At 36.0% G+C, this 23,315-nt stretch overlaps 1 protein-coding gene across 1 annotated transcript in view; it reads right to left on the bottom strand.

Moving 5' to 3' along the window:
• Positions 1-2,123: 2,123 nt before the first annotated feature.
• NAA16 (N-alpha-acetyltransferase 16, NatA auxiliary subunit) overlaps positions 2,124-23,315 on the bottom strand; it is a 55,213-nt gene continuing 34,021 nt past the window's right edge. Inside the window, exons 9-19 of the mRNA XM_010173471.1 lie at positions 13,453-13,525; positions 13,044-13,213; positions 12,531-12,683; positions 10,453-10,581; positions 9,661-9,874; positions 6,941-7,134; positions 6,106-6,214; positions 5,510-5,608; positions 4,800-4,943; positions 3,013-3,110; positions 2,124-2,738 (exon numbers count right to left, since the gene is read on the bottom strand). Coding sequence (XP_010171773.1) covers positions 2,538-2,738; positions 3,013-3,110; positions 4,800-4,943; positions 5,510-5,608; positions 6,106-6,214; positions 6,941-7,134; positions 9,661-9,874; positions 10,453-10,581; positions 12,531-12,683; positions 13,044-13,213; positions 13,453-13,525 — 1,584 coding nt within the window. The 3' untranslated portion in view covers positions 2,124-2,537. The remainder of the gene's footprint in view (positions 2,739-3,012; positions 3,111-4,799; positions 4,944-5,509; positions 5,609-6,105; positions 6,215-6,940; positions 7,135-9,660; positions 9,875-10,452; positions 10,582-12,530; positions 12,684-13,043; positions 13,214-13,452; positions 13,526-23,315) is intronic.

The following is a 23,315-nucleotide window of genomic DNA, read 5'->3' as shown; positions in this document are numbered from 1 at the left end:
GAGAGGAAAAAAAAAGCAAGGAAGTGATGAAGAAAACAGGAATAAAAAAGACAGTATGACAGAGTAGAGCTAGGCTGATATATTTAAATTTAAACACTGAAACATGAAGCAATTATTCTATGACATGTAAACACTGTCAGCATGTATATATTATAATATATATATATCACTCTGGGATGACTTAACTGGCCTGTGAATTTTGATATCTTTTCTAATTCAGGTTACTGAAAAGACACCAGATCTTTTCAGAATAATTTAAAGAAAAACACCTTTCCTTGACATCTGTTCTTCTCCATTATTTTTGTTATCCTTCCCATATTATTACCCTACTCACTCTTTGCAATGGTCTATAAGATTGCCAGGCATCTATTATCCCAAGCAGTTCACACCTGTGATGACAGCCCTGAAGAAAACTGAGCATCTTATGAGTTTTTGCTCAAGTCTGATTTAAAGTGTCAAGCTAAACAGATACCAGAGGACTAGATCAGCAGTCTTATCTACAGTGCCACAGCCTTCTTCTGAAGGTCTGAATGAAACCTCTAGCAATGTGAGTGTCATGACTATAAAAGACAGAAGACTACCATACCACTTCATGTCTTCACCTTGAGCAGGCTGACAAAGTGGTTCTTTTCCAAAACAATCCCATTATGGTCAACTCCCTCCCTCTGCTTGAGACATCCTTGAGCAAGCTGCTCCACAGCAAATGGCACATGGTGAATACCTAATACAAAAGAATCTTGCCATATTTCTCAGGGTAGTTATGTTGTTATATATAGAGAGATACATGTCTCAAGAAAAAAAAAATCACTTTTAGCATATTATCTACTTAATACAGAATTCATGTTAAAACAGTGAATTTTGCAACTGAATGGAAAAAAATCAATGAATGTGATGGGCTGAAGTTTGATGTCCATAAATATGCAACCAAAGGCAAGTGTGTACAAAATAATTTATTACAGCATAACATATGTTGGCAATATTTTACAGTGAGTTTTCCATTCAACAATTTTGAATCTAAACAGATGACCCACAAAGGAGAATTTTAATTAGAACAGTTTATTTGTCTTAATAAAATCCCCTCTTCATGAACTTCTATTTGCCTTTGAGGGGCTAGTTAATATTACTGAAGTTATTTACATTGCAGTGAAATAAAAACAAACCAAGATTGAACAATTCCATTACAGTTTCCAGAAAATGGATTTTCTGTACAAGCCACAGTATAGTTATGTTTTGATAGCAGTTCTTATAGAATGTAAAGCTGTCATATGTAGCCATTTTGTCCAGCAATACTATGCTTTAAATAGGTATATTAGATTCAGACTTCCATTTCGATGTGTTGTATATTTAATAGTTAATGCACCAGAATACAAAGTAAGAAAAAGTTCATTAGGATTTGTAGCCAGCCTCTTTGTGCTCCCTTAAATAGTTTTTAAATGTAAAACATACTCCTCACATACTATTTGCTTTGCAGCACCTAAAGCAATAGTATTTAGGCATGAGAAGTACTGGAGTATTGGCCATAAGTAGACAACTAAGACTTTTAATGGAGATAATACAGTAAACATACCAGTGAACTTTTATGATGGAGAGAAGTACTGTATTCCCCATTACTGTACCTTCCGCATTTGCCTGAAATTGGAGCAGCTTTGTCAACTTGAGTGTCAACAGATGAACAAATGGGGAGAAACCAGAAGGAAGAGGAGAAAGGGGAAGATGGAACAGAGGACAAAACAACAGTATCAAATTAATTATGTTTTCACATGGAATTGCTTCAGGATACTCAAACTTTAAAATATTAAACTGACCATAAACTTAAGGTAACAATAGCTATGGAACACAAGGTAGATAGAATAGTTTTCAAAAAGCCTTCGGTTTGTTTGTTTGTTTTTAAACACAAACTTAATCTTCATATCCATCAACATTGGTTCCATGTAAGACACACATCTGACAAAAACATGCAAACCCTCAATGCTTTCATTGTCACTGTGCTTGAAAAGAAACCAAACTGACCAAAGATAGAGATAAAATTAAAATAAAAAAAAAACCCCACACAAAAACAAACCCAGAAAAAACCCCTAAAGAACAGTAAAAGACAAAGGGCAATTCAAGCAGCACTTCAGTCTTAATCTGCTAAAAACGCTCGATAATTTATTAACAAGATATGATCACATTTATCTGTATATGTAATGCAACTTATGTGAAAGCAGTCTTTAACATCCATATTTTTTTGTGAGGGAGGGAACATGGATTATTAAAAGACTTAAAACTGTACAAGTATAAACATGAAAAATGCTGATTAAGGATAATGTTTACATAAATATTGGCAGTTTTTGTTGGGAGAAAAAAAAAAAATAACTAATAGCATACCCCATTTCATTTAACTATCCAAATATTTTGTTTTATATCTGTTAAAGATATTAAAATACAACCTGGAAAAGTAACCCTGATCTGTATCCAGCCAGCATGTAATGAGAGTCAGAGTTTCATATCCATGTGTGCATGTAGGTATACACGCACATGGGCTCGCACACACTACTTCAAATTTCATTAGACAGCAAGTCATGGTTAATGGCTGTATGATTCACAGATGCAATGCTGCTATCGTCCTCATTTGTGGCAGGCATGAAGGCAGACGTAAAAGGAAACAGTTTATGACACGCTGCTTGATATTCTTCACATTGAGTGTGGCAGCTTCCAAAACTGCCATCAAGCAGTGCCTCAAAAACCTTTGTTAATGTCTAAAGAAACAAAAGGAACAGTTAATAAGTGCTATTTACAATTGTGGTATTACTAAAAAAGATGTATTGTTAAACAATACTCATCTGAGCAAACATAGGTTCTTGGTTGGTATTCATGTATCTTATAGTTACTTAGGGGAAAAATTACGAAGCCTCATTCTTTCAAATAATATTAATTTATCATGATATACGAAGCATATACATTATCCTGCAGTTAAGTACACATTATTTAAGATCCCACACATTTTTTGGCTTCAAATAGTGTATCCTTTACCTTCACATTTCTGTCTCTCATGTTTTTATCCAATTTAGTAGCAACAGCAATTGCTTTTTCTTGTCTTGATTTGTCCAGGAAATATATCATCTTTGCACCTTATCACAAAAAAAGAACACAATAATTAGACAATAGCATTCCTAAATGCAATTCCACATATATAGACACAGACATATAAAAAAACCCCAACTTATAAACCAATGTGAATTAGGACTTCTTACAAGTTTTAATAAACTATATTTTCCTCCCTTATTTATAACTGAAAACTAACAAAACTAAAGCTATTTTGAAATTTCTTAGAAGTATAAAGATTGAGGGACACAGGAGATCTGCTTCTGCAAAAGTGAAATGCCTCACTTTACTGAAGACCTGTGAGTTAAGAAAAACACATAAAGAATACATTGACGACTAAGCCTTTCAAATCAGCAGCCTAAGTGAAATCCATCCTAAAAATGCAGGAATAAAAGACATTTCCTCAGAGATACTCTGAATTCTTTTGAAAAGTGCTGGAAGTGAACAATATAGTTACTGAACAACTGTGGAACACAGTCCAGAAGAAATTCAGACCAGTATACGTCCATATGGCAGGACGTAAGGCCGAGCTGGGCTACTAACCTGGAGCCGAGTGAAACAGGAAAGTGTACAAGGTACAAGGAAAGTATAACGCAAGCTTGGTGCTTTGCCTGGACTTGACTACACTGTGAGAACCAAGACATTAATTGTGCAGCTTCTTGGACCACAAGCAGTTTATCAAAACTGGTCTAGGCATCTCTGAAATACTGTGTTGCTCCTCATATCATTGCTGCCTTAATTTAAAATCTCATCTTAATGAACGTCTAGGCATTTCACATACTTTCCTTTTCCCAAATACAAAGTCCAGACACACCTCACTACATAATCTACTACAAAGCACAAAAAGCTTAAGAAATCATTTTACTGGAAAAGTTAAAAACCCACATTCTAAGTGTATTGTCTCCTCTTGCTCAATTCATTTCCCCAATTATTAAATTTGTTTGCCCAACTAAAGAAAGTTCCCTAGTTCCCTACTGCTTTTTGTATCCATAAGGTTTCAGAAAATAAATTGCTGAATATATTTGGGTTTGAGTCATCATTGTCAAAAACTTAAACTACTTATATTTGTTTAAAGTCAGGGAGGCTATGGTACAGAAATTGAAATGGGATTAAAATCCTGCTTATAATTTTCTTGCTACTAATTATTTTAAGCTAAGAAAACACCCATTTGTACTTTCAAACTTAAGATTTGAAGACCTTTACATTTCCCAACGCAAATTAAAGATAACAGTTGAAGAAGTTAGAAATTGTACAGTAGGTAAGTCAATCGCTTCAAACCTGTTTCAGAGTAAACTCTGAAAGACTGACACATAGCTGAAGACCTAAATAAGAATAAAGCTAATAAGAAAAGAGGGAAAAGCACTGCTTTTAATATATAGATTTTTTTTTTTTGGTTTATATTTTCTAGTAATTTCAAAACTAGAAGCTGCAACACGAAGGATGACAGTCCTTCCATACTGGAATATCTGTGGTGTTTTGACCACACTTTTTGGGGGTAAGAAGCAGGTTCCTTAGGCATCTAAAGAAAAAATGAATGAGGTTTTTTTAATTATTATTTTTTAACATGGTAAAAGCAGACAGAAAAAACCCAACGTGAACACAAGAACTTCTGGTTCATTGGAATTTATGTATAAACTATGGACTGCAGATAAAGATTCTGGATTTAAATTGCTTAAGTCATCTCTTTTTCAAGAGCATTGAAAAGTTAAACAAACCTGACAGTTGGTGCTGAATGGAGGTAGCATTGTGTTTGAGAAATTCTTCATTAAAACTTTCCAAGTTTTTATTAACAAAGATTTTCTGCATTTCTTGAGTTAGGACCTTGCTCACAATTTCTGGGAGGTTACTATGGTCAGATACTGGAATAGGGAGAGAATTAAAAAAAAGTCAACTGTAGAAAACTGAAACCAGACATCACTGCTAAAATTCCCATTTTTAAAATATGGGCACAGAAAGAAACACAAATTTCAGTTCAAAACAGGTCAACACAAGTACTACCAATGCATTTATATATAACATTCCTAAAGGCTGCTCTGTCATGTAAACTTTCTGTTCCAAGTTCACAACGCATACTTCGCGTCAGTCAGAATCTCTCCTATATCTGCCACTTATTTTCTTAAAACTTCAGAATTTCAAGGATCTTTGGAACACCTACTCCTCTATGCAATCTAGCCAAAATGAGTTTTTGGGTCCACCTGGTGGATTAATGAAGGAAGGAGTATAATATAACACATACATAGTATCCTGCACAGCACAACCTGTGTTTTCTTGTGTATTATGGAAAACAAACCATTTATTTTTATATTTCTTCATATCAGTTTAAATTTCAAGAGTATTTATACATGACAAAAATATGTATCTATGTCCTTGTACTATATAACTTCCCGTATCTTTATACATACATATGTACTTCCTACACACATACCAGCTTTAGAGAATTTAATCAAGCACTCATGTAGCCGTGGGTTATTACTGTTGATAGCAAAAGCTCTTTTGACAGACTGTAACATTAACAGAAACTTTCCTGTGGGAAGGAGAAAAAACAAAAACATACAAAGATTAAGAATAGAGAACTTTTTCCCTTTATATCAACTAACTGTTTTCTTTAGTAAATCTAGTACAAACATTAGAAGCATTAATGCCTACAAAGAATTAGAAAACAGATTTACTTTTCCCATCTAAATTGCTTAATAAAATAGAAATGCCTGGTGCTCAAACTCTGGCAACACTATATAGATGATGTTTGGTTTTGTTTTCCCCTAAATAATTATTAAAGATCACACTGTATCCTTCTACAGCATTTAGTAGTGTATATACTACAACTTACTTTTAGTTTTTTAGTTTGTTTTAAGGGTGGCTAAACAGAAATGCTATTTCCCCTATTACTGGATATGATGCAAACCCCAGCTTCACTCAAGTAAGTCTCTATTCCAGACCATTTTAGGCTACAGTCAGAAAACACAGGCTGCAGTGAAGGGTTAAAATTTTGTAGAGCAAAAATAAAATTTTGCAGTACTTTACCTTTTCTAAAGTATATTTCAAATGCTAATAAATGTGTTTCTATGTCATCTCCAATAAGATTCTTAAGTGGTATAAGGAACTTAATCGCTTCTTCTAATGGATTTTCTACCTGTTTAATAAAAACAAAGTGAAATTTAAAGCTTAAAATAAATGTCAAACAAAAAGCACCAAGGACAGTTTCTGTTATTCAGAGCATTTAAATTATCAGATGCTAAAGGTGAACTGTAGATGTCTTTCTCAATTAAACTGAACCACAGTTTTATTTGAACGGAAAGATTTAAAAGAGTTTACTCATTATTTCATGTTGACAAAGACAACACCTTTGCTAACTCTGGCACGGCTTATGTAATGCACTCTGTCATAATTTAGCATTTAGGAAACAAATATGATCACCTTTTAACAAGAAGCTTAAACTTCTAAGGTTACTATGATAAAGGAGAGTTCTTTATGCTTAGAGAAATATTAGTTCATGCCTTCAAGTTTTGTGAATTGCAATCACATTTCTGTCAGTTTTTCCTCTATTCACTGTACAAAACCCAGTTTTTTAGGCAAGAACCATCTTTTTGTTCAATATCTATTTTAATGAAGGATGGCCTACTGTTTGAAAAGAACCCAAAATTTAAAGAAAGTAACAATATTATTAATACAGAACTTAGATTTATTAGAGGAAAAATATTTCTTTAGTGAAACTAGAGATAGACTACAAAAAGGTACTTTGCATGCAAAAATGATTTTATAAAAACCCCTGGACTCTTTTACAAGAACCTGTTAGTAATCCCTTACTATACACTTTTTGGGACAATCACATGAAGTCAACATGAAAGACCATGCTAACCCTTTCCAGTTTTTCAGGAACTAGCTCTTCCCTGGGTCCACTAGTTTCCTCCTCCTCTTCATCTCGCTTTTTCTTTTGATTCTTCTGTTGTCGCTCTCTTTCTGCATGTTTTCTTTCCTCTTCAAGTTTTGCTTTCTTCTGTGCTCTCCTTTGCTTGCTAAGCATTTTCTTCAATTCTTTGGCCGAGAGATTTTCTACCAATTAAGGTAACAGATAACTTATATTAACAAAGTATTTAATTTAAAATCTTGTTTTATATTAACAAAGTATTTAATTTAAAATCTTGTTTCTCTCAAACAACACTCAGATATGCCACTCTGCCCCTCCACCATATCAAAATGGCATACTTTTACAGTGATTTCCATAAATAACAGCACTTGCCAGACTATCATCCTATGTAGTCCAACATTACTACTAGACTACTATTTACAGCATAACACAACGCTTGATCTTGCATATTTTCTTTCATAGTGGTTATAGAAATCTCAACTATTTGAAAGGTTAAATACATAAAGTTGTTGGATCTATGAGAGGTTTTACCTTAGAAAATAGGCAATGGTTTTCAAGGGTAATACTAAACTCCCCTATTGACTGTAATTCAGCTTTCTTCTAACACTAACTAAAAACATCCAGAGAGCTTTATACTCCATCTTAAAACAAGGTTGGTATCTTTCATTAAAGTCTTTGAACAATATACAGCCACGATAATTGCATTGATTTTCCACAAACAACACAGGATAGCTGAATGGCTGCAAGCAAAAACTGATACTGTTCAGGGGGAGGAGAGGCAAAATATTCTGGTATGTATTAGCAGGACCATTATACGAATCTTCAGGCTACTTGCTGTGTTCAGATTTTTAGACTGGACAAGCATTTAGATAAACCACGAAGGTTCAACAGCAGCATGAAAAGCAGAACACACAGACATGGTCACGAGGATGATCCGAGGGCTGGAACACCTCTCCTATGAAGACAGGCTGAAAGAGCTGGGGCTGTTCAGCCTGGAGAAGAGAAGGCTCCGGGGAGATCTTATAGCGGCCTTCCAATACCTGAAGGGGCCTACAAGAAAGCTGGGGAGGGACTTTTCGTTAGGGCAGTTAATGACAGAACTAGGGGGAATGGCTTTAAACTGAAAGAGGGTAGGTTTAGATTAGATATTAGGAAGAAGTTCTTTAGTGTGAGGGTGGTGAGACACTGGAACAGGTTGCCCAAAGAGGTTGTAGATGCCCCCTCCCTGGAAGTGTTTAAGACCAGGGTGGATGAGGCTTTGAGCAACCTGATATAGTGTAAGGTGTCCCTGCTCATGGCAGGGGGGTTGGAACTAGATGATGTTTAAGGTACCTTCCAACCCAAAACATTTTATGATTCTATGATTCTATGGTTTCCGACAGGTTCACACAGAAGTGAGGAGCCTTCAGCGTTTCCATTCACCCCTCTTTTTTCCTTCCCTGCTGTCCCACTGACTTGACCAGAATACTATAGTTTCCACTCTGTTTACTGTGGCGTTTCACTGAGAACAGGATCTGTGCTAATAATGTGACAAGAAACAGAAGAATGGGCTATTGAGGGACTAACACATCTTTTTTGTGGCTACAGCACAATGACCTTTCTGCTGGGGCCAGCCACCATTCTGAGGTACGGAAGCAAGGAGAAGCAAGTGTTCTTTTTACCCCATTCATACCACGCTGTTCTCCCCTGTGGATGAGCCTACTGAATCCCAATGCACAGCGGGCAAACGAACTAACATGACTTCTCAGACTCTTCCCCACCTTAGTTTCTGTGACTCACTGCAGTCAAGATCCTCTGTCACACACTGATCTTACATTATATACTCAAATTAAAATTGGAGAGAAAAGAGATGCAAGTTGAACTGCGCTGTGAAATGTGCCTCTTTTTATATGTACTTTATTATAGATAGGCAGATATAGAAAAAACTTATTAGTCACCTCTAAATAGCAGGTAAGATTGTACTGGCAATATTAGGTGGCATTTTTGGTTTAGTTTAAATTTTCCTCCCCTATGTCAAATATTCTTCCCTTTACAAAGAGCTAGACATTTAATTTCACCCCTTTAGTCAACAGTGCTGCAGTGCTGACAGTAGCTAAAATTCCACAAAAGGAGAAGGAAGAGACCTCATATCTAATTTGTCATTGAATCCTCAGATTTCCAAACTACACTCCACTGGTTTCCTAAGAAAGTCTGCTTTCCATTCAACACTAGTTTTAAATAATTTCCTAAATGTATTAAATTTGCTAATTCACACTTATCCATGTATTCTTTGGTCCTGAAGTAACATGAAAAATGGTAAAATGTAATGCAGGGTTAACTAGTATTACTACAGAATGAATTAATTACACTAGATAAAAATTGAACTCTTACAATTCAGACTGCTTTCCCACAAAATCTATCCACTGTTTCATAATTCATCTTTTAATTACATTTATCTTTTCTTTAAATGGATAAATGGTTGAACTGAATTTGATTTTTCCTCTTAATATTCTGAAATGCCACTCCTCCCCAAGTGCTCCAAGTACAGTAAGGTTCATTCATGTACTCTTTTTACAATACGATGAGAGGAGAACATAGAGGAAGAAAGCTGTAGCATGCTATCTACAACCTCTTTTCTGTTACCAAGTCATGAAAGAAAAGAGGAAAAACTCGTTTATGTTACAACTCATATGTTGTCATATAGATATGAGCCTCCAGCGTGGTCTAGATACCTGAATTCACTTCTTGTTCTTTGCTTTCATTGGTAAGAGGATTATCATGGAGCTTCAAGTAGATTTCAATTGCTGATCGAGCAGCCTTGAAGTAAAAGGCATGTTTCCTGAGCACATCTTCTAATCTCAAAAGGTCTACATAGGCACGAAGAGTCATCTTTCTCATGCAGTATGTGTGGAAGTCGAACTGATCATCTGTTATCTCAAAAAAATGCTTCAAGAAAAAAAAAAAAGAAAAAACACACAACTCATGCACTTTCCTTGCTTAGTCTATTTTTATTTTAATTAGATGGAGATGAATAAAGTGACAACTGATATTATTTCCAGGCAATATTTAACATGCACAGAAATATCTTTCTAACACTGACCATCCAAGAGAATCTGTCAGCAGGGAAAAAATCCACCCAGAAAGATCTCATTTTGTTAACAAAAACTATTATGTGATTGTTCAAAGACTTAGGCACTCTTTAAAAGCCAACTGAAATGTGATTGTTCTGATTAATAAAAACAATAGGCAAAAGAGCATAAAGTTAATGTACAAATAGTTGTATAGTGAGGAGACACGGTATTTTATACTGAATCCTTTTCGCTTTAAATAATAATTTTTCACATAATAGCTAGGGATGACATCTTATCTACTACAATAAATTATCAAGTATTAGCTTGTTTTTAAAAATCATTATACTAGAAACTTTATATAGAAAGAAAATCAAGCTGATTACATTACCAAATGTCTTCATTAGAGTGTGAGAAATATTGGGAAAGAAATCGATTGCGTTTGCACTTACTTACCCTTTCTACTTCATGGCATTTTTTCAAGGCATCACCATACTTCCCAAGTCGTTGATAAGCTGCAGCACATTCAGTCTGGAACCACATACACTGCATCTCATTTAGGTTTTCCATAGCAGAAGTTCCTTCCTGAAATAAGTGTCATTATCTCATTTTGCTGTTATAATTTACCAGCTGCTTCTTTCAACTATGGCTATTTTCAGGTCATTAGGAAGAAACAACCAGTCCTTCAACTGCTTGGAATACAACAGAAAATGGATCTAAACACTCAGCAACTGAGAATAATACTTTTGATACTCTATGCTCCCCAAGATAGAAATACATTTAAATTATTTTAAAAAAACATCTGAACAAGATCAGTATGTCAACAGATTTTTAAGATTAACTCATGCTTGTATACACAGTCTTACTTTCACAATTTGAGGGCAGAAAATACCATGATTTTTTAAAAAAGCTTGAAGTTCAGCAAATAATTTTCATTGTTTTTTCCCCCCATCAGGTAAATGGCATCTACTGGTCTAAAAATCCTCCAATATATTTACTGTTTTATCATGTAGTATAAATAATTATAAGTTTCTTAGAGCTTGTTAGTCTAAATAAATGAAGTTAGATTTTTAGTTCATACTTTTACAAGAAAAAATCCTAGGATTTCTTCTTTATAATTTCAATACTCTAAATTAAGAATAAACAAACTGAAAGCACATTCCACATATTATAAATGCTAGCCACCAAATTTTCAGAACAGTCTTTATACCAGAAATAAAACCTGTTTCAACTCACAACATTTAATTATTTAGGATCAGATTTATCCTGTCTTACCACAGGTCTCCATGCTAGAGTTCTGTACTTTTTGCTCTAACACTTCTGACACACATATACAATGAGTTTTAGTAATCAAATTTTCAATTGTTCTTAGAAATATCTAGGAAGTTCAGATTCAATTTCTAATGTTTTAACATCTAAAATTAAGAAGAACTAAGAAGCCTAATTCATTTATATGCTCCAGGAAATTCCATCAATAACTGTATTCATATTTAGTTACATAAATAATATGGAACTCTGGTCTTCATTAATCAAAATTTTGTTCAATGTAAAAAAAAAAATAAATTAAAGTGCTTACCCCATCTTTTAATGATAGGATTTGCTATAGTACGAGCTAGCTTAAAGGAATTAAATGTTCAAGACCCAATCAATTTACTTTAATGTTAAATCATAATGAATACAGGGCACATTCCTGTGCAGTTAGCTTGGATGGTATTATTGGGAAATAGTAGGTTTTTGCAAACAAGGTATCCATCAGCTGCATTTCCAGAGAAGTACTTAGAAATGTGGCAATAAAAAATACTTCTGGACAGCTACATTTGAACAACCATTTTTTCCAGTATTTACTTGGCCTATACAGCTGGGATACTGCATCCAGCTCTGAGGCTCCAAATAAGAGGGACATGAGCTTGTCAGAGCAGCTCCAGAGGAGGGCCACAAAAAACAGAGCATTAGAACACCTGTTTTGAGAAGAAAGGTTGAGAGAGTTGGGGTTGTTTTGTGGGATTGTTCAGCCTGGAGAAGAGAAGGCTCCAGGGAAACTTCATTGTAGCCTTTCAATACTTGAAAGGGAGCCTGTAAGAAAGTCTGAGACACACTTTTCCCCATGGCCTGCAGTGACAGGACAAGGAATAATAGTTTTAAGCTGAAAGAGGGTAGGTTCAGATTGGACATAAGGAAGAAGTTCTTTACTGTGAGGGTGGTGAGACACCAGCACAGGTTGCCCAGAGAAGTTGTGGATGCCCCCACCCTGGAAGTGTTCAAGGCCAGGCTGGATGGGGCTCTGAACAACCTGATTTAGTGGAAGACGACCCTGCCCATGGCAGCAGGTTGGGCTAGATTATCTTTAAAATGTCCCTCCCAATCCAAACCATTCTATGATTCTATGTAGTTATTTACCACTAAGTTTAATAGCATTATCTTAAAAATGGACACTAATAAAAGATAATTTTTTTATTTTGGTCAGAAGTTACATGAGTGAAAAATAAATTACCAAAGGCAAGTAAAATCTCTCTTCATTAAAGCAAAATACTTACCCTCGTGAATTTAGAGCACATCTCCTCTGCATCCTTCACCATATTTGCGCGCAGCATGTATTTAGCACATTTAGAATTGATAAATCTGTCTGCAGTATCCAATGACTGCGCTTCATCCATCCATTTGGCAGCTTCCTTAAGGTTACCTACGTGCTGTTGAGAAATTAAACAGTTAACTTTCACTATAAGCCTGCTATTGACCATCTCCTGAAATCTATAGTTATTGGTATTTCACCTTCAGAAATAACAAAAGGCAGTATTATTATTCACTCCCCCCTGCCACCACATTCTTTCTGAATGACAATTTTCTGTAAGTTGTGACTTGCTCTGTAAAACCTAAACAAAAGGGTTTTCACTTTCTTTCTGACAGAACAGTGTCCAAGAAGAAACCCACATGAAAACTGATGCCCATAACCATTGCTAATTGAAATACTAACCACACATTCACACCAGTTTGATGGGTTGGTTTTATTTAGAAACTAGGTACTCTACAAGTCCAAATTCCCTTTTTACCTTGTAAATTTTTGCTTTTAAATAAAATAGTTCTATTAACGTTGGAGTGCTTGCTATTGCAGCATTAATGTAATCCAAGGCCAAAGAACACTGGCCAAGTCTGTCAAAGTGCTGTGCCAGGAAATACCGAACCCAAAGTAGTGTTGTTGGGGGCTCCTTCTCTCCGTTTTCTGCAACAAAATAGAGAAAGTTACAGTAACCAGTAAGGCCAAACACTGCATGTGGAAAAACAAACACAAAAAACAAAGCTTGGCAAATTCAGCAAATATTTCCTGTAATGCATTCATTTACTAGAAGGTATTACAGCTATTTTCTTGCAAAAAGTATCAGCACTTCAAAAGTTCTTGATAACTGCCATCAACAGTATTAGTAATTACAGTGTAATTAATGTAAGACCATAGAAACCTACCACATGTACTAAAAAGGTCACAAGTTTTCAAAGATGCTTCATAACCAGTAACAAGTTCTTGGATTGTAGAAACCTGCATATGAAGAAAAAATAAAGATATGCTTTACTGTCACATTTCCATAAATTAATACACTAAAAAAATGCTTGGGCAAAATTAGAGAAAGTATATTAAATAATTACTTAATTTGAAAAAAAATGGATGCATCCTTATATAATTTACTTCACCTTTCACAAGCTACCTTTGATCAGCCATTTCAACTAGTGATACAGCAGGGAAACAGCTATAATCTTTATCAGCTTACAGCAGAAAGTAATCAGGTACATTAGATTAGTATAATTATTAAGTTGTTGCTATTAAGTTTTTAAGTGTCCAAACTGAGCCAACTGAAGAAAGGTGCTTTGGAAAAGACTCTGCATGAACTTCCCATAACACTGAGGATACAGAAGAGGACTTCTGTGGTCTTCTGTCAGACTGACACATACTATTAAAGATTGGGGGGGTTTTTTGTTAAAAATATATTATTGCCTAGACTATGGCCTGCATCTTTTTACGTAAAAATCTCTGTATTTATTGATTTAAGGCTAATACTTTCCAAAATCAGACCCTGTCAACAATACTGTTGTTCATTCCAAGGCTGAAGACTCAAAATTCACCCATACAGTTTTGAACTCACACACACTATAGGAGTTTGACACTCACAATACATACAAATGTCAGTATCCGTGCACTTCATGACAATAAACTATTCCAATACCAGGTCCATGGCTTCCAAGTGCCATGTCGTATTTCTAAGCATTTTATGAAATGTTCAGCCTGTTTTGTAGCTGCACTCTAAACATGCCTGACATATCCAGCAAGTCTCTTACCCAGCCTCTTAGGGAAACAAGAACAATACTAAAGACAAAAGTAAATACAACCCAAGTATATAAACCCAAAACACAGAAGGGACTTAAAAAAAAAAATCAGATCTGACTGTAAGCATGGCAGGACAACGGCTACATTCACCAATTAGGTGAAACCTAGAGATGGTAAAAACCTAAAACTTCAGTGGTTAAAAGTCAGATGATCCTATATTAAAAACTGGTTGCAAGAGTAAAATAGAAATTATCGTGGAGAGACAGCAACATTTAAAAAAGCAGGATTTGACAAAGCACAGATCTACTTCGAGACACACTTTTGGAGAGGAGGGAAGGGAATAAACCTTGTTCTAGACGGTTAAAGTATACAGTTTGAAGGATACTACTTTATTTAACCTTATTCAGCACAATAGGGAAGAAATGCCAAACATTTTGTTTCAAGAGAGCAGAGAAAGTGACACACCCAAGTCATACCCAGCCAGTACAAACGTCTCAAAAGTATAATAAAACATATAAACACACACACATTCTGGAAAGCTCTCGGCAAGTCTCATAAGAAATGGTTTCTGGTAGCAAAAATCTCATCAAATATAATGAAATGTTACTGGGCTTCAAATAACTACAAAGTGATAAAGGAATGGAAAGAAGTGACAAGTAAATGGACAAAGGCAAATACACGCATTAAACTGTTCTCTGGCCTCAGACATCTATTAACTAAAAGAAACCAACAACCTCAGAAAAAAATCTTTGAGAATTTCCTTCTATAAAATGAGTTTAAACGCAGAAGTACACATCTGCTTCATGTAAGAGGCTTGCAGGGTCTATGTACAGAGTAAGTGTTATTTCCCTGCTTCTTTTCACTGCAACTTCAAAGTATTCCCAAAGTTATTTTCATCTGGTTGTTAGTAAACTCAAATTCCTTTGAGACCAGCCAGCTTTGCCAGACTGCAAGTGAACAGTGTGTAAAGGGAGAAAGATCCCTTCATTTCTTTAATAAACACTCCCCCCACCCCCAACTCTACATACATTTTTTCCTACTACTGCACACTTGGAGTATGGCTTCATGGCTGGACAAAGACCATGTCACCTCTAAAAACAATGGTGCCACCACCTCTGAGCCGCACGTGCCTCACCCCTGCTTTGGGTCAGTGCTAATAGCTGTATCCAGGGTTACAAGTGATTTACTCCCTGCTCCACTGCAGCATACAGATGCCAAATTATTTGTTCCATCATCAGGGGGAGCTGGCAGTGGACAGACCTGAGGCAGTAAGAAAGCCTCACTTCCTAGCAGGAGGGTCTTCAATCAGCTTACAGCAACACAGAAATAAAATCCTCCGACCCTGAGAGGATGGAGAATACCAAACTCTACCGTGCTTTAAAAATGCTAAGGTCTTCCAATTTCAGAACTCTGACAGTGGTTTTGTCTTCTACAGTCTGAGAAGCTACACTGTAATTGTCAATCTGAAAAATACTTTGAGCAATACACTTGGAAACAAGTATTCAGTGAAAGCAACAGCTACAAAAATAATGCAAATCAGGTAGTTAGGTTATTGCAGACATGCTTGATCAAAATGAGACAGTATCTTTGTTTCTCAAGACTACTCAAATATTTATCTTCCCTTTTTATGCTTATGCTTCAGTCTCTTGCTAGTAATATAGGAAAATAATTCCAGGTTCATGTACTACTTCAAGGAACAAATGACCTGGAAATGTGTCCATATTAACTGCAAATTTAGTAGTAAAATCTGTCTCTTGGATTTACTATCATCTATTACCTGTAATCTAGAGTCACCACTGTCATCTTAAAGGCAATAATATTTTCCTATTTCTAAATGCTTACAGTATTCTTCATAAAGATCATTTTACAATTTCTAAAAATCAAGCTCAGGTATCTGGCAATACTATTATACTGACCATGAGTTAATTTCAAATGGTATTATTCTTGGAAAAAGGCTTCAGTCATTCCCTTGCCATGGATCTGAAAAAGCTGAAGGTAGCGTATCTGAAGTCATCAGGAAATCTCAGGTTTTGTTACAACAAGAATGAAGCCATTCCAAAACTGGGGCCAACAGTTTCAGAAGCCTCTTAAATAATCAAAATTAAAATCTCAATAGGTCTACCTATAACTTTAGCTCGTTCTTCTGTAATGAGGTTAAGAAGCACGAATTCAAGAAGGGGGAAATGGGCTTTAAGCTTCCCCATTAGCAGAGACAAGTGAAGGGCTTGTTTTCCCTCCTATATCTTATGTAAGTATTAAAATTGTACGTGCTCGCAACCCAGTACAGATTCTTGTCAAGTGTAATAATATTGAAAGTTAAGAAAGCATCTTCCACAACTGTACTACTTGAAGTAAAGACTCTACAAAGGCAAGAATGCTCCTTTTTTCCATTCCTCTGCAGTCTATTTCCACTGGAAATGATGGTATCATAAGTAAACTTCAGTAAATGCCTTAAAATCAGCATGTGAGAAATGCAAACTGAGACACCAATAGATATCATGCATACACATCTTAATTTCTTTTTAAACTGTAAGCAACAAGAACACAACTCACTTGAACCACAATTCTTAATTTACTATTTCTTGTGAGCATTAGTTTTTATTTATCTGATTACACTGAAAAATACTGTGTGTCCTCTTTTGTAATGGACAGCTGAAGGGAAAGTTATTGTTTTCCAGGTAAATGGTTGATGGCCAGAATTCTTTTATTATTGCTTGTAGCTATTACGGTGGCACCTCCGGGCCAGACATTAAATGGACATCTGTGCTGCATGCTATGCCACATACTAAGTGACTCCTGCCACAGAAACTTTTCTTTAGACAAACAGCAAAAGAGGACTATCAAAAGAACAATAATAGGGGGAACAAACCAGGATGTTGGGGTTTTTTTATATATATATTCCATGTAGAGGGTAAATTGAATGGAATGATAAAGGAATAAAAGTAAAGAGAAAAGCAAAAGGGAAAGGTTTTTAAGAAACATACTTAACAAAGGTGAGATGAAATACACAGTGAGAGATGAAATCAACAGCCCACAAGCACAAACAGGGACGCAGATTTGTCAAATAAAAGGCTCAAACTCTCTGGTTCATTATTATGGAATATAAATTATTAAATTGATTGTATGTCTTATTATTGAAGCAGTTGGGCAAAATATTTTGTAAGACTTCTGTTTCAATGACAACCTTCAAAACACTAATACCCTATTTCCTTCTTCAATGAAACAACTGCAAGAAAAGGAACCGAATTATCAATACCAATCATCTAGAAACATTGCAACGTACTATAAAGTGGTCAGACTTCAGCTGCATCAATAGTCTTTTTTTTTAAAAAAAAGGGGGTTCAGCTTGTTAATTTCTCTGTGACAATCACTACATTTAAGTATTTTTTTCAGTTGCTGCCATTATAAATCAGTAAGAACTTACCAGCACTTCCAGTGTACAAACAGATTAAAAGCTACTGTAGGTAGTTTCAGAAGCAATCCATAGGTTTAACATTCAGCACCAGTTTGAATTCCTGAGAACGTTTAGTATTATCTGTACTGTTCTCAAAGGCAACCAACCTAAAGGGAAAGTCTGAATACTGCTACTGAGATATGAAGTTTCAAGGTGCATCTAGAAAGCTGCCCAAAACAAGAGAGAATGCTACTGACCTGTAGATATAGAGGCAATGGTTGTCTTAACTTAAGAAAATTGAGTTACACATTAGTGCAGAAGAATCTTCAGGCAAATCCCAGAAATATTTTAGAAATATGTGCTCTAGTATGTGCTTTTATAAAAAGATTTAACTGTTACAGGCAAGGGGTGCGTTATCTTGCCTAGAACACCATCAGCAATGAAAAGGATACAAAACAGCGGGGAAAGAGTTTTTTTAAGAGTAAAAAGACAGCAGAGAGGAACAAGATCACACATTACTTGGCACAAATGTGTAGAATGACATTTAATTCACCAAAATGGCCCACCATCATCGTGCATCAAATGGATCACTTTGGGGAATTACTACAAAGTAGAAGACTTTAGAAAACCACTTCAACTGTTTCTTTATGGAATGTCTAATCATCATACATATGAGAAGCTAGGTATTTGCCTTTTTTTTTTTTTTTAAACATAACTGAAACTTTTAGAAGAACAGCTATTCACAGTGCTGTACTACAGCCAGAATAATTTTATTCAGTTACTTTAATAAGAGCAACTTTTTCTTCTCCTTGAAACAGCTGCACGGTCCACTGCAACCCATTCCAGAAGAGTAAATGATGTCTTAAAGAAGAGGATGCTGTCTCAGAATATAGTCCAATCTAATCTCAGTGTCAAATCTACAAGCTTCTGAAATTTCAGTGTCTCAGATTGTACTTTGTTCTTCAAACAGAATTCAATGGATGCTAAAACTGAGACTCCCATTGCAGAGCTGGAAACTTTTCCAAAGCTGGCTAATCCCTTTTATAACCTTCCACAAAGGGTTAGAGGAAAAAATTATCCAACAGTTCTTTGGCTTCAAGTAGGTGACCCAGTGAGGCTTCTCTTAAGAAACTTCTAGGTATTTACTTCTCAGTGATTTCGACAGACAGGTATAAAACAAACCCCAGAAACTTCACAAGAATCTCACCTACTCAGATTCAACTATTTCCAAAAGCTCCCAAATTAAACTCTAAGAGAAGGATGACACAGAGTGATCATTCTATAGTCAAAAGCCATCCAGTATCAGTAGTCACACTGGAAAAAACAAAGAGCTGAAAGTGTGGGTGCTTTTTATTCCCCATCTACACAAACCTAGACTCCTACAAACACACACACCTCCTTTGAGACACCCAATCCTGAAGCAGTACATAAAACATTCGGTTGCAGGAAAGATGTGTAACATCAAGGAATCAGAACTGCCTTGGTATTATCGAGTAGGCATCTCCCAAATAGCAGCCTGAAAGTTCAAACACCAACTGTATCAGATATATCCTATACAGGCATTCCCTTGATTTCAGAGGCAGTTGTTACACAGAACATTACCTTTCTGAACTTCAGTTTGCAGACAATTTTAAAGACAACTGTAGCCTTTCCTGAGGAGGGAGAGGGCTGCTGCCAAACTTGTCTCCCTCCTTCAAAATAAGGGAATAATTTCACAGAAATATCTTCTCTTACATTGATAAAGCACTTATACTGTTCTAGCAAAATATGTCTACTGCAGAAGGGCCTGAAAAAGAGAGAGAAAACAGCAGGTAGAAGGGGATACCCTTCATGAATTTGCTCATCTTCCGCAGGATGAAGGTCTGAAAATGAAATAGAATGTTTCCTAAGGTAGATGTTCTCAATTATGGAATCTGATAATTTGGCTCAAATGTCAGACAGCTGCATTTTCTTACGATTCAAAGTCTCAACATGGGTCATCTTCACCACTGGGAAGCTCAATTTTTCAGCTGGTTCTGAAGATCTAGAGTGGAAAAAGGACTGCAAAAACCAACTTGCAAAGGCAGTATCTCTGCATGTCACATTTTCACTTAAGGTGAAAGGATGCACACAGGAGAAGAGTGAAGAGCATGTGTTCTTGCCTTTCAAAGAAAGGTCATGCTATCTGTCCTTGAAACATGAACAACCTTTTTTCTTAAATAGAGAATTATCCACAGTAGTTTATTTCCTGAAATAAAAATAAAATAAAATTAAAAAAAAACAAAAAACAAACCCACTTGTTTCTTGCAGGTTATGTGCATGGTGCTGACAACAGTGGCCTTGCAGGTGACAGAAATTGATCCCAAAGCACCACATGATTTGCCATCAACAAATCAAACATCTCTGAACCAGATGAGTACATGCTTACAACATGCAGAAGCAGTATCAATAGACCCTGAAAAATATTTATGAACTTGGTACCAAATAAGTTAAGACAGAAAAAAATAGAAAGCAGTTGCCAGCTCAGAGTTCTGGAGAAGGCATTTGATGACAACATTTTGAACAGGTCTTGGGGCTGATCTGTGGCACATGAAAATGGTACTAAATCATCCCTCTCTCGAGTTGTCTCTATTATCAGTCCATTTCCGAGACAGTGGTAACCACACACACAAACAGCCAACACAAATGAAAGGTGGGGAGCTGTACCAACAAAATAACAAAGAGAAATACTATAAAGTGTTAGTTCCTTGCTTTTCTTTTGATGTTATGCTCTCCACACCATTCTAAACAGAACCTTCCCCCAAAAAAGCACTAAAAAAGCTCTGATGCAATGATGGCACAAACATCTTCTAACATTCTTGTTAGAAGTAACATTTCTTGAATAATTCTACTTCAAAACCCCCTTTGCTCACAGAGGCACCTTCACAGACTCCCTGAAAAGGGTTACTTGATTATTCATGATGGATGAGACACAAACAGCTTGACAAGGGACTTGCACCCTATTCTCTAGGTCCCTAGAAACACTGTACAGGAGGATCCTGGCTCCAGAGCCAGTTAAGCTCTGTCCATGTTGTAAATCTGCAACATGAAGTCCCCATCTCTACAAATGCAGACAGAGATGTGAACTTTCAGGCCTTAAAAGTATTTATTAACAGTAGCAGAGACATGCTTCTGATGATCAGTTCTGTCCAGCATGGCCCCATCACATGATTAACAGTATTCCAATCCAGCACACTCTGACTGTACCTTTCTGGATAGAAATACTGATGGGAAGGAAGCTTCAAATAAAGAAGCTGCCAATAGACTCAAAGAAAAAAGCTCCTATATTCAATTAACTGCGCTGGGGTAAAAAGGGCAGGGGGGCAAAGGGCAGCTACACATTAGAAAAAAAGATTTTACTACAGCCTAATGAAAACAAGAAGCATCTTCATCTATAGCCAAGAGGTGATTGGCATGAATTGAGATGTGCTTTTTATCAAGGCAGCAAAGAACAGAGCATGCCAAACACATGAGCCAGCTGGCACGCCTGCACTGCACAAAAGGTCTGAGTTCAAGCTCTTCCAATGTATCCACACAGGAAGGTGTATATGGGCAGCCACCTAAAGAAGCTCCATTTCCTATGACTTACTATAAATTTAACTAAAATAATATCTAAGATCACAACATTTCTAAGCTTACACTGTTCACAGAAAAAACAAAAAAATCTCTTCAGCAAGGCTTACACTGGTTGATTTTGGTCTTTTTCTAAAGCAATATTCCTCTATTATTTAAAAAAATGTCCCATCTAACTACTTTGAAACATAAAATACTGATAGTCAGGCTTATCAGTGTGAAAAGGAAAAAGTGTACAGTATGCAAATGACCAAATATTTCCATTTGTACTCAAGGCAGCTATACACTAGCTGCCTTGAGTACTTGCAACAACTTCCTTAGTCTCACTTAAAAAGTTTCTGCTCCACAACTTGTTATATAACCGATACTGATTTACCCCACCCAGTGAGGTACAAACCACAGAACAAGCCCATAGAGACTATTCAAATAAACTACTCCAATTGTGTTCTCATACAGAGAATTTCCATTGCTTACATTTTACTATATGGCTAACATCTCAATGCAATAAAAACCACAACCAACTAAAAATTATGTTACCACCTCATGCCATGAAGGTAGAGCGACGAAAACATGACAAGCAGTATTCTACTTGACACAAGTTTCCTTAGATTTTTAATGTATCTTTGACATATACAGATTCCAAGTTTGTTTCTGTAAGAAGCTTTACTGTTTTGTATAACACCCAATGAAAGTGCTGCTTTAAAACTAACAGCACTTCAGATGTAGATGCATCTCTAAGTTTATTCAACTGAGCCATCACTAATCACTCCTGCTTCCCTAAGAAAAGCTCTGTTAAGCGTGTGCGTATGCTCATACACACACAGGGCAAGACAAAAATCTGTCCCTTGCAGTAAAACACATCCAAAGGGCAGTTCCACAGTAATTTTAAATTGATCCGAGTCAACTGTCAAAACCAAACAAAAAAAGCCAGTAGGTTTTCATTCAGGTCTGTTCCTTGATCTAGTCTGCTAAGCAACTGCACAGAATCTTGTACTCCTTTTTAGTGAAAACCTAGGTATTCTACAGTCAGCTTCAAGTACCTGCAAAAACACCTTTCCAGTCAGCTTGCTACTGGCCATCCTGACCCAGCTAGTAGAAAATTTTTATTACTTACTTTTCTATAAAGTTAATCCTATAGTATCGAGGTTAGTCACTAACTTCAGCATTTCTCAGTGTGTGGTGGCTACGCAGACTTAACTCTTAGGAATTTCACTGAATAGCTACCAGCTTCCAAGGAGTGGCTACCCACAAAACATTAACTCTGCAGTACCATACTTAAAACGGAACAAAAAGCAAAAGTAACCCATCCCACAAGTCTGAAAAGTTATACATTTCCTTTGTTCCCTGATCAGCTGAGAAATCAGTCATGTTTTGTAAGCAGTAGAGAAAGTATCTTTCTATTAGATGTTTCTTTAGAGCTGACCCACACTCTAAGAAATTTCATGTATTTTAGTTTATTGTATATTTTCACAGAAAGAATGAAAGATGAGTTTTATTAGCATTTAGATTTTCTATACACTTGGTTCCTTACAACTAAATAACTCCATTAGTGACTTGTAATCACTTTCTAATGTTAAATATATCCAATGCAGAGTCAGATACACTCAGAATTTAGTTTGCTAGAAATCAAGCACAGCTAGAGCTCCTTTTTGCCCTGGATCAAGTTTGGAGGTGTGCCTTATGATACATATCACTGCTAGTGAACTGCATATTTTCTTGACCAGTACAGTTCCAATAAGTGTGTGTGTAATCTGCATACGCTTCACTATATATACACCATCAAATCCTACTCTGATTTAGCATCTCAAGATAATGCTGACTTGCTGTGTAAGTGAAGATTACTGTTGCTATACATTACTGCCAGCACTGGTAACAGCTACTCCTGAAATAAAACAAGTGATAACTTTTTTCTAGTGTTAACACCACCACTGAACACACAGGCTATGTGAAATACTAAACTCCAGAACAAAAAACTTCCTGTATTTATCTAAATTAGCTTAGCTTGTACTTGTCATTCAAAAA

The sequence above is a fragment of the Antrostomus carolinensis genome, unplaced genomic scaffold (genome assembly GCF_000700745.2).
Source record: "Antrostomus carolinensis isolate BGI_N321 unplaced genomic scaffold, ASM70074v2 scaffold11438, whole genome shotgun sequence".
Classification (NCBI taxonomy): Eukaryota; Metazoa; Chordata; class Aves; order Caprimulgiformes; family Caprimulgidae; genus Antrostomus; species Antrostomus carolinensis.
This window is presented reverse-complemented; position numbering and strand designations above follow the sequence as displayed.